This window comes from Bombyx mori, chromosome 8 (genome assembly GCF_030269925.1).
Source record: "Bombyx mori chromosome 8, ASM3026992v2".
Classification (NCBI taxonomy): Eukaryota; Metazoa; Arthropoda; class Insecta; order Lepidoptera; family Bombycidae; genus Bombyx; species Bombyx mori.
Window position 1 is genome coordinate 1,948,780 of NC_085114.1, and position 12,694 is coordinate 1,961,473.

Genomic DNA, 12,694 nt, shown 5'->3' on the forward strand with positions numbered 1-12,694 from the left:
TCAGTGTGCTTATTACGAGGTTTTTTTCACCTTATCCATAGCGTCAAAGTTAATTCAAATTTATATACAGTTGGATCAGCGCCCCTGGCGGCAAAAGTAGGCAAACTTTCCAACTTCATACAAATTTGAGTTAACTTTTACGCTATCGAGAACGTTAAAAAACTCGCACTAAGCACACTGTTCTGTTCTGTCTAGAACAGTCGCATATGGGCCTTTTCAAAGCGCCTAATGCAGTCATCGTGACCTCAAGCAGCGGTCACCGTCCTAGTAAATTAACCCATAGACGCAGCCCACTGAGTTTCTCGCCGGATCTTCTCAGTGGGTCGCCTTTCCGATCCGGTGGTAGATTCTGCGAAGCACGGCTCTTGCTAGGGCCAGTGTTAGCAACACTCCGGTTTGAGCCCCGTGAGCTCACCTACTAGATCGGTGAATTTAGAATAACCCCTCAAGGTTACTTACTAGAATAGGTAGGAAAAAAAAGTTTACGTGTTAAGTGAATCCTCACGCGAGACGGTGCGTGGCCTCCTAACAATAAATATACAATTAACGGCCGTCTGGTGTAGTGGTAAGTGACATGGTCACTACACAAGGGGATCGCGGGTGCGAATCCCGCCAAAGGAAGATATTTGTATGATAAATATAAATGTCTTTTCCAGGGTTATGGATGTCTATTAAATATATGTATGTGTATAATTAAAATCTTACATTTATATCCGTTATCTGGTACCTGTAACACAAGTTCTTTACGAACTTATCACGGGACCAGTTAACGTGGCGTGATTGTTAGTAAATATTTATTTATTTATTTAATTACGTGGATACATATCTAGCGTCAGCGTCTATACACACGCATGTCTAATATTTATGCCATTAAGGCATCTAATTGGGGCAGGTCATTTTTAGTACGTGAACTACGAAGACTTGGTGGTAGATACATCGAAAATTTTTAACCAAAAAATTTTCATAATAATATATAATTTGAATCTTCTATAACGACGAAAGTATGTGAGTTACGCTTAATTGATAAAACAATTTGAACAATACCCATAAATTTTATACGCAACTAGAAATTAATTAATTAGTCACCCTTTTAAAATTGTAATATTATGTCTATTTAATGTATTTGTTTTCATAATTTATGTAACGTTTACCAATACTGGTATATAGTTTAATTGGAATTGACAATAATAATCTAAAGTTATTAGTAATCCAGCCTAAGATTAAAATCCAGTTAAATCCAGCATAATGTTTCCCTACCGTTAAATAAAATCAGTTCCGTTTTTTTCATAATGTTTCGGACATTTTTTTTTTAAATTATTTAATGTTATTTACCGTTGGCATTATTGTTCGCGGAAGACAAAAAAGAAGCAATGTTTTTTTGTTAGTTAAAAATGTAGCTCGTATTTTTGTTTCCAATAAAAATTGCTAGATGGCTCTGTAATCAATTTCTCTATGTGATTCTCAACTAACGAAAAAGTTTTATTAATTATCTCGCAGTAAAAATGTTCACTTACTTAGTAATCGGCCATAATAACTATTGCTATATATATTTCAACTCAAACTAAATAAATGCATTTCTTTCTTTTTAACTGCTTTCGTATTATATATACATCAACTTCATAGACGATGATTTTGTTTAAAACAGAAGAAAGCGAATCTTTTAATTTTCTATAATTTAGCTTCATCAATTTCAGTACCAACTTATTTGTGACAAAAAAAAACAAATACATCTGAGCGCACCCAGTCGGACAGGTCACCAGCTCGTTTGATCATAAGACTGACGTTGTGTCTGTGTACTTAGTGCGAGTTTTTTAACGTTGTCGATAGCGTAAAAGTTAACTCAAACTTGTATGGAGTTGGAACAGCGCCCCTAGCGGTAAACGTAGGCAAACTTTTTTATTTCTTAGATGTGTGGACGAGCTCACAGCCCACCTGATGTTAAGTGGTTACTGGAGCTCATAGACATCTACAACGTAAATGCGCCACACACCTTGAGATATAGTTCTAATATATCTAATAATCTATTCTATAGTCACAACGGCTTCCCCACCCTTCAAACCGAAACGCATTACTGCTTCACGACAGAAATAGGCGGGGCGGTGGTACCTACCCGTGCGGACTCACAAGAGGTCTTACCACCAGTAATTACGCAAATTATAATTTTGCGGGTTTGATTTTTATTGCACGATGTTATTCCTTCACCGTGGAAGTCAATCGTGAACATTTGTTGAGTACGTATTTCATTAGAAAAATTGGTACCCGCCTGCGGGATTCGAACACCGGTGCATCGCTCGATACGAATGCACCGGACGTCTTATCCTTTAGGCCATGACGACTTCAAACTCCATACAAATTTGTAAAATATAACGCTCGCACTAAGCAAACAGAACCGCAAGACACGGTACTCTTAACAACAATCTTTAAAAATACAACTGGAAGTTGCGTATTTCGTCTAAATAAAATTTCACTACAGAGATCTCTGACGATTATTAACAGTACTAGAGCTTAGTCGAACAAACATTAAATAATACCTATTTTTAATTATTTCTTAAAAAAATACTAAAAGTAAATAGAATTACATACTCGCTGAAGAAAAGCTAATTGCTCGTGTGGTATGCAAGGCGCTGAATTCAGACAATACTCTAACATTAAAACAGAAGATGTTTGGCGCTTTTCTGATACCAGCGATCCTATTATCGTGGAAATGAAAACCCGATTCAAACTTCCAGACCTCAAGATACTATTGGTTCTTTCTGCGCGAAAACTACAATGAGTGTCGAGAAATCATTTTTTTACAAAAATTGACGGGTATTTAATATTGTTACGCGGGTAAGGGTAACGCCATCTGTCATAGGATAGCAGAAACGAATATCAAAAGTACTAGTGACATCGAGAACGCTCGAGAATTATAAAATAGCGGAAACACATATCGAAACTACTCGCCCTAATGGGAATGTTCTCGATAATTGTAGAGATGTATTGTCGACTATAAAAGCGTTGCAGAGATTACACGAAGGCAGTTTGTAATCGGATCGACTAGAAGGGAAACAGCAAACGGATCACTTGAAGCGAAGCGGAAGAACGAATTATAAGGTGTTCCTTATAATTCCTTTATTTCTTCCCTTATTTATCCCGAACCCGTAACAATATTCAAACGTAGACGGACATCACATTCTCGGGCGTCCGATGACCACGAAAACTGTAGTACTGTGTCGAAATGTATTATACATATATATATATATATATAAACGCCGATAAAAGTTGTTATAATTTAACATTATTATATAATTTATCGGTATTGTATTGGCTTCGAATAATAAATACCATTGACATCCTCAGTGAAATGTAAATCATAATAAAGTCCACTGAGTTTCTCGCCGGATCTTCTCAGTGGGTCGTGATTCTGATCCGGTGGTGCTTTCTGCGAAGCACTGCTCTTGCTAGGGCTAGTGTTTAGCACTTCTAGGATCAATTAGAAGAGAGCGAGGAGTTTGGTCCGCGTCCTCTTGTTCTTCCGAGGATCGCTGCAGTCCGACATAACCAGGTCCGTTACCCGCCGTGGCCGGTTATCCGTAAATTGTGATTGCCAGGTGTTAAAAAAAAATTAGCAAATTCTTTCAGCTAGAGCCCGTCGGCTTGCTTCCCCGTCCAGGCGTAGCTGGGACATCACCTTAGGCTATCAGCACACAGATAGCGAAAGAATATAATAATAAAAGTTACAATAACAGATTGACTGAGTTGTTGTCATACAGTTTTGTTCACTATTAACATTCATATTACATTCGAAGCCACTAACTCAAGTCTCGGGAAGCGACGTCATTGTTCAGAATTTTTAAAATATCAGCTAAATATTTTCGCGATTCGTTTTAATAGTTTACAGTCATTTCAATCCTCGAAAAGTTGCATCCCCAAATAAAACTAGAAACAAAAGTTTCTTTGAAGAAAATAGATGTTCATATTGCGAGTGCATCTATGGCGCGATGTGAGCGAATAGTCCGTCAAATGTAGCACGATACGCGGGACAGTCGGCAAATGTTAAGTTTTGTTCAAAAAAAAAGATCGATAATCGAAAATTGTTGATAAAAAAAAAAAAACTTTTTCCTATTAACAACTGTCGCTCGGATCAATCTAAAGTTAACAAAGAGTGAATATAACAATTTTATTAACGTAATAAATGTAGAACAAATTCATATTAATAAATAGTAACCATTACTGTAAAATAAAAATACAAGATGTCAATTATATATGATATAACTACCGTGGAGTGGATTATCAGTCTGTTTTAAGAAAAATATCTCGTCTTCAGTTTTTTGTCCAAAACACCTTATTTCATTTATTAATAAATAATAGTTTAAAAAAAACTAACAAATTACGCTTTTATAGAATATCCAACTAAAAAATAGAAAATAAATTTTAATAAATTTGAATTAAAAATGGTGTAAGAAAAAATGATTTTATTGTAAAAAAAGCGTGGAGTGCTTTTTAGGATATTATTAAAATAGCCCTTCTATTCATAAAATATTTATAACTAGGTACTGATACCATGCACCCCACGCTTTTTTTTACAATAAAATCATTTCGTTCTTCGCCCACGTCTGGGCCTACCTATCAAAACTCAAAAAAAAAAGTTATGTATGTATATATCTTGTAAAAACATTACCTTAAAATTGTATTTTACACGGAATTTAAATTTTCAATATCTAGTCAAGATATAATTACTTAAAACAAATGATCAATCGCACCCCTTGATGAAACTATTTTTCATACAACCGTACAAGTCAAATTACTTAAAAAACTAGATTATATCATATTATATTATTACAGTTTTACTATTATGCTAATAATTTAGCGTATATTATTATGTAATATAACAATAAAACTTAGTAGGAATAAGTCTTCATTTGGTTTGGACGCACGGATGGTGAGATCTTTTCTGAAAAAAAAAAAAACCAAATTTCCAAATTTTACTTATTTTACTTATTTTAAACCTCCTTTATTGCATTCGAAGGCTGACGAAGGTCAGACCAGTATGGCGGTGAGCATGTCAGGGGCGATTCAAGTAAATACAGTGTCTCCTGGTTTCCATAGATAGAAGTAGCCACCGACGAAGTCGTTCGAGACAAAGCCAGGATTTGTCGTTTCGTATAAACTACATAGATTATTTAAAGCAGACGACAAAGTGAAGATCTTCTACGTAGCGAATGCTTATTGCTCGGTGCATCGCCGTTCCCAATATGTGTAGTTTGTATTTATTCAATTTCCTTGATATTAGCTAGGTTTTCACTGGTTTTAGACCGTGTAATCTCGGACGTGTAGGTATCACCAAACTCCTCATTTCTGTCGGGATTATTAATGCTTTCCGGTTTGAAGGGTGACTGTCTATGCCTCAAGGTGGGTGAACATTCAGGCTGTAATGTCTGTGAGTTCCGGTAAAAACACCAAATGAACCCGTGAACTCGTTAGAACGTCTATGCCATAAATATAAAAGCCACAACACACTACTGCTCCTCCAATCCACATCATAACCCACGACAAACTTGGTTCTGTCTTGTCTAGGTTGCCTTAGAGAATAGGGAATGATAGCCTTCTCTAGACACGATTGATAGGAATCAATGCGGCGCTCGCTTAAGCTCTGAAATGGCTGGACAGATTTTGACGGAACTTTATTGGCATGTAGCTGATGTAATAAGGAGTAACTTAGGCTCTTATATCTTAGAAAAAAATCTGATATTTTTTTCAAATTAAATAATGTTTTGTTAAATGGAACACGGACGAAGTGACCGGCACAGCTAGTTGTAAATAAATTATAGTTTAAAAAAACTAACAAAATACGCTTTTATTGAAAATCTGACTAAAAAATAGAAAATAAATTTATAGAAAATATTTTGAATTAAAAATAGTGTAAGAAAAAATGATTTTATTGTAAAAAAAAGGCGTGGGGTGCTTTTCAGGATGTTCATGGTATCAGTAGTTATAAATATTTTATGAACAGATATTAGTAGAAGGGCTATTTTAATAACATCTATAAAAGCGTATTTTGTGAGTTTATTTAAACTATTATTTATTTTTTATTTTTTAGTTCAATTTCAATTTTTTTCTCAATTTTTAATATTGAATTGTCATCGGTCCTTAATAAGTACACCAAATTTCGAGTTAATCCGACGTTTTGAAGGGGGTCAAAATCGTGTTCAAAGATTCCGTTACAAACATACACATACGTCGGAAGTTAATAAAAGCGTATTAATAAAATGTAAATAGAATGAACTCACCAGTTGTATTGTTACTTGTCTATTAGCGAGAGACGTAGAACTTCATCGAGCGCGCGCTGTTCTGCCTCCAACTGTTGAGCTCTTGTGGCTTGTTCCTTCGCAGACAGGGCCAGCGCCTCCTGCAGCTCAGGGTCGGAGTCCATGGGCGGAGGAGTAGGCGGAGACATCGTCATCGTCGCCAGAGACGCCTCGATCGCCCTACGGAAGCTCTGGCAATGTAATCTAGCCTCTACTGTAATCCTTATTCAAGTGCCAAACATATATAGAGCTCTCAACAAACTTCGTCTAGGGCATATCGAATTTGTCTAACGTTTGTCTATAGCAGGAGTGGCCGAACGGTAGATCGCGATCGACCGGTCGATCGTGGCAAGACAAAAAATAAATAAATACATAGAACAGACTACGCAACGTAATCACCAATTGCTGCACGCATCGTCTTCATCTTGTATCATTTATTAATGACCATTACGTCACGTTATTTATCCTCTCTTCCACACAATAGTTCTCTTTTATTATATAACTAGTTGAGCGGGCAGACTTCGTAGTGCCTCAATCAATAAATAAAAGACCTAAACTTTTGTATAAAATAAACTTGAAACAAACAAAAGGAATCCGTCCGACGGCGACGGGGGACACATCAAATGAAAAACAAAATTGTTATTTTTATTTAATTCCGAGCATTTTCATATTTATCTACCTTTTAAACCTTCTCTGGACTTCTACAAATAATTCAAGACCAAAATTAGCCAAATCGGTCCAGCCGTTCTCGAGTTTTAGCGAGACTAACGAACAGCAATTCATTTTTATATATATAACTATAGAAGATAGAAGAAGAAGATTTCATTTTTATGTTCATCTTTTTAATAAAAGAAAATATACTACTTATTTGTATACTGAACTACATTGTTTCACTAAATTTCAAGAAATGTCATTAGTAGATTGTAGAGTGTTACATCAATAAACAGTAGATCTTCGTTTTAATCAAGCTGGCCACCCCTGATCTAAAGTATGCAACAAAGTAGCTGTAAATTAGCAATGGCGGGAATCTAATCAAACAATAAATTATTTTAACTAATTACTTTAGTCTTAATGTATGAAAATACATAGAAATACGAATAAAATGTGATATTTACATCTTTTGATATTTGAAATTCAAATCATTGATCCAAAATAGGATGTCGTAGAAGAAACGCCAAAAAAAACAGAAAATTCTTTTCATCAAGACAAGAAGAGTCTTTTGTTCCTAAGGCACGTTGCAATGGATATGCCGTTGATGGAGATGAGAATGATGGAGAATGGAGATACTGAGATATAACCCAAGGAAATTTGACGTCCAAAACCCTTTGCAGCAAGATAAGAGGATGCGCTGCTACAACCCCACGTACTGTTTTTTTTTATTGCTTAGATGGGTGGACGAGCTCAGAGCCCACCTGGTGTTAAGTGGTTACTTGAGTCCATAGAGATCTACAAGGTAAATGCCGCAACCCACCTTGAGATATGAGTTCTAAGGTCTCCGTATAGTTACAATGCCTCACCCTTCAAACCGAAACGCATTACTGCTTCACGGCAGAAATAGGCAGGATGGTGGTATCTACCCGTGTTACAGGTGATAAGGCGTACTATACACACGGGCCACACGGAATCGTGGTGGGTACTATTTTCTCGTGGAGCAGTCACGAAATCCAATTCGAACGATGGAAAATAATAAACCTTCAGGAATTATTGAATAAGCAATCATTTGGTAACTTAGTGGGCGTTACCCTACTTCAAGACATATGTCGCGCGAATGTCGATCGGAACACATCAAGATTTTTGTTTTGTTACGATTGGCAGTTTTTAGGATAATTTTTTTTGGGCGGATGTAAAATCACACGTTTTGTTTAAAAATTAAAATATACCTTATACGCTACTAACACGTCATAGATTTACAGCAATGATTGGGAATATTACAAGTACCGCTGTCTGGTTTCTAAACTTGTAGGAGAAAACTTAGTTTTTTTTCGATTTTCACGACAGATTTAAGACTATTTTTGGTATTTATTATTTTTATTCTTTACATTCGACGATACGCATACTTTATAATTTTTGCGGCAACGGATGGACTAGGACAGAAAAAATATATCCTAAAAATGTTCAATTTCAACATACATACAATTAGTAGATATTACTAGAGAATAACAAGAAACAGGTTTGCATTACAGAAGACCGGCTGATTTATTTTATTTATTAATGGAAGCTAGTAATTACCGTAATCAATTATTAGAAGAAACGTTCTAAAACAACATGGCAAATTTTAATTGAACTGATAAAAATATTTGATACATATAAATAGCTATTTAACAATGGATAACAATGATGTCAGCTCATTTTTAACCATAGATTTTCACCAAGAACATTGACTTAGCGGACGGCGCTGGTATCTTCTATGGAATATTGAGGGTTTGCGAATTCCGACATACAGGAGCGCTTAGGCAACCAGAGGGTTAGTCAACATGAGCAGCGTCAAAATAATTGTCAACTTTCTGCTGTGTCCACTTCTGGGACATTTCGACTGCTGGACCGTTATGTCTAGTTCAGGGGTTCCCGAACTCATTTTATCTACTGCCCACTTTGAGAATAAATTATTTTTTAGCGCCCCCCTTTTTTAACCTACTTAAAAACCACTATAGCGAGAACTCATACGGTGTCCAAGAGTCCTCCTAGATAAAATCACAAATCGCCTCCAGAGCCTCTACACAACGCCCCTATTTTTTTTCTGTGTGTCTTACCGCCCCCCTTTAGGCCTGCAGCGCCCACAAGGGGGCGTTATCGCCCACTTTGGGAAAGGCCTAGTTTAAGAACCTTCTTCTTTCTTCCCTGTTCCCATTATCTGGGGTCGGGTCTCCTCACTCTACGGCGCCAGGTTGATCTGTCCTGTGTTGTCGGTTTTGGCAATTGGGCTTTCTTAAGGTCTCTTTCGATGTTTGACGACCAGGTCGATTGCGGGCGGCCTCTGCCTCTCTTTTGTTCTGGCAAGCTTAATGCGACACGATTTTCACTACATGGTCTTCGTCCCGTCTCATGATATTAGTGCCATACCATCTACGACGATTTTCCGTCATTTTGTCTAAGATTGATGCGACTTTAATGTCTAGTTTAATAACCAAACGACAATATTTCGTTAAGCTAGTAACTGAATGACTGATTGGAATTTATGACTTACAATTAATATTATTTTACTATCACTTAGGAAACTAACATTAACTCGTTCACTTCTTGACCGATCAGTAGCTAGCTGGACATTGGAAGCAAGAATGGAAAACTGTGGTCAAAAGACCTGCCCATCGTCAGAAGTGTGTTTAAAAACTGGACCTTAACTTCTATTATGGTAACGACGAACCCGCCCAGAAGCTAAAGGTGTTATAGTATTCACAAGCACTGTGATAAGTAGTCTGCCAACAATGATTTTTTATTTTTATTGCTTAGATGGATGGACGAGCTCACAGTCCACCTGATGTTAAGTGATTACTGGAGCCCATAGAGATCTACAACGTAAATGCGCCACCCACCTTGAGATATAAGTTCTAAGGTCTCAAGTATAGCTACAACGGCTGCCCTACCCTTCAAACCGAAACGCATTACATTTCACGGCAGAAATAGGCAGGGTGGTGGTACCTACCCGCGCAGACTCACAAGAGTTCCTACCACCAGTAATACTTACAATGCATTCATCTTGCCTCTGGCAGACAACTTGAATTGTATTACACATTGAGTACCTACTATATGCCATTGAATAGACCAAGTTAATTTGCAATCATAAGTGTAAGGAAAGAAGATTTTGCTTGATACCAGTTGAGGAAATAATTACAATGTGGAGACGCCCGACAGAGAGAGATACGTTCAATGCAACAGTACTGGTAAACAGAGATACCGTGAAGGGTCATTATTATCTTAAGAATTAAAAGATTTTATGAGAGGTTTGATCGTTTCAAAGTAGCTGATAGAAGGCATCCAATCAGACTAACTATCGGAATGTTTTAGTGTATGATTTGAACGAATGAAAAAGCATTTGAAATTTATTTAATTTATATTATTGTAACGTGACTTAGGCAAAACTTTTGGTGTATCCTACCTATGTATGTATTGGGGATTACAATATTGCTAACAAGGATTGTAAGGTCGTCGAATGATTTGCGTAAAGTTATCGCGTGAACTACACGAACATTAGCGACGAAGGGCTCGACGAGTAAATTAACCCACAGACACAGGCCCCTGAGTTTCTCGCCGGATCTTCTCAGTGGGTCGCGTTTCCGATCCGGTGGTAGATTCTGGGAAGCACTGCTCTTGCTAGGGTTCGTGTTAGTAGCATCGTCAAGTTTGAGCCCCGTGAGCTCACCTACTAATTCGGCGAATCTAGAATAACTCCTAGAGGTTACTAGAATAGGTAGGAAAAAAAAGTAAAGTTACTGTTTATGTAGTTTTTACGGATTTTGTATTTGCAAAAATTTTATCTTGTTTCGATTTTGAATAAACTATACCTACCTATTCGAATTTTTATTTTTTGTTAGCTAAATGGGTGTTTTTTTTTTGAGTTACAAAAAATATAGTTTAAAGGCGCAAGTGAAATCGCGACCTGCGACTAGTTCAGTAAATAATTTGACAATGTCGACTTCGAAACTGTGACAATTATGATAAAAAATTTAAATTCAGGATCTTATCTCCCAGCTCCTCGCGACTATAATAATATTTATGCGTATATATTATGGCCAAGTCGGCACTAAAATGTTCACTAAGCTGTTCAAGATTCAACAATAATGTCGTCGTTCAAAACATTAAAATTAATAAGTGCTCTCGTATTCTTAACATTTAAGCGCGGTGTAGCCACGGAAGACTCGTCCGGGACCGTGGCAAGCTTTTCATCAATAGCTGAAACTCTCGGATACGATTGCGTTGCTCACAGGATCACAACAAAAGACGGTTACATACTCACCCTGTTCAATATACCGGGCAACAAAACCAGGCCGATTTTTTTTATGCACGGATTCGGGGATTCCTCACGCACGTTCATAGTCCGAGGGAACACATCTATGTTGGTATCCGTGGCCAAAGCCGGGTATGACGTGTGGGCCGGGAACATGAGGGGGAATGAATACTCCCGCGACCACGTGACGCTAAACGCAGATATAGACGTCGCGGCCTACTGGAATTTTTCGTACCACGAAGTCGGCGTGTACGATCTGCCCGCCCAAATCGATTACATACTGAACAAGACCCAACAAAATCGACTGAGTGTCATAAGTCATTCCCAAGGAAGCGCCGTATTCTTCGTGCTCTTATCCACTTACCCCGAGTACAATGAAAAGATTCGACCCCTAATAACACTAGGGCCTTTATCATACGCTCAAAATATACGACCTCCAGTTAGATTATTGATTCTAATCGCGCCCGTTTTAGAGGTAATATTCAAGGCATTAAACCAGTACGAGCTGTTTGATAGAACGACGAGACTCATCGTAGAATTGCTTTGCAGTCTCCGACCGTTCGGTAGTGAATTGTGCGAAGCCATACTGCTGAGCACGGCGGGACAAAGCGACGACACGTTCAAAGGAGGATTCGTTCGCACGGTCATAAATTATTACCCGGTGAGCACTTCAGTTAAGAACAGCCTGCACGTTGCCCAAAACAGTAACAGCAGGAGGTTCGCCCAATACGATTACGGTCCGGCGGCGAACATCGCTAGATACGGCAACGCTCTTCCACCGGCTTACGATCTGGACAAAGTGAACTGCAGCGTAGCAATTCTCATGGCCAAAAACGACAAGCTGTCGCCAATCGAAGATAACGTGATGTTAAATAATTCACTGCCTAATGTTGTCGTATATGAGTTTGTTGAACGGAGCCCAATGAATCATTACGACTTCGTGTGGGGCGAAGATATGTATTTGATCTTACATCCGTTTATTTTGAAATTTCTAGAACAGTATCAGTAATGTAAGTTTTTTTAAAGAACCCATTTGCATGAGCTATATTTGTTATCTATACTATCTATATCTATACTAATATTATAAAGAGAAAAGATTTGTTTGTTTGTTTGTATTGAATAGGCTCCGAAATTACTGAACCGATTTGAAAAATTCTTTCACTGTTTGGAAGCTGCACTATTCCCGAGTGATATAGGCTATAATTTTTAGGATTTGGAAAAAAAATTGGGATCCTTACTAAAACTTCAATGATGTAAACCAAGGTGTAAAAAGATTACCTAAAATATTTTTATTTTTATTTTTTTTTATTGCTTAGATGGATGGACGAGCTCACAGCCCACCTGGTGTTAAGTGGTTACTGGAGCCCATAGACATCTACAACGTAAATGCGCCACCCACCTCGAGATATAAGTTCTAAGATCTCAGGTATAGTTACAACGGCTACCGCACCCTTCGAACCGAAAC

General features: G+C 37.5%; 1 protein-coding gene across 1 annotated transcript in view; it reads right to left on the reverse strand.

The window, feature by feature from the left end:
- Positions 1 to 4,142: 4,142 nt before the first annotated feature.
- The window catches only part of LOC101735737 (ankyrin repeat domain-containing protein 13D), a 56,457-nt gene continuing 47,905 nt past the window's right edge, over positions 4,143 to 12,694 (reverse strand). The window contains exons 11-12 of the mRNA XM_038012372.2: positions 6,270 to 6,467; positions 4,143 to 4,933 (exon numbers count right to left, since the gene is read on the reverse strand). Coding sequence (XP_037868300.1) covers positions 6,281 to 6,467 — 187 coding nt within the window. The 3' untranslated portion in view covers positions 4,143 to 4,933; positions 6,270 to 6,280. The remainder of the gene's footprint in view (positions 4,934 to 6,269; positions 6,468 to 12,694) is intronic.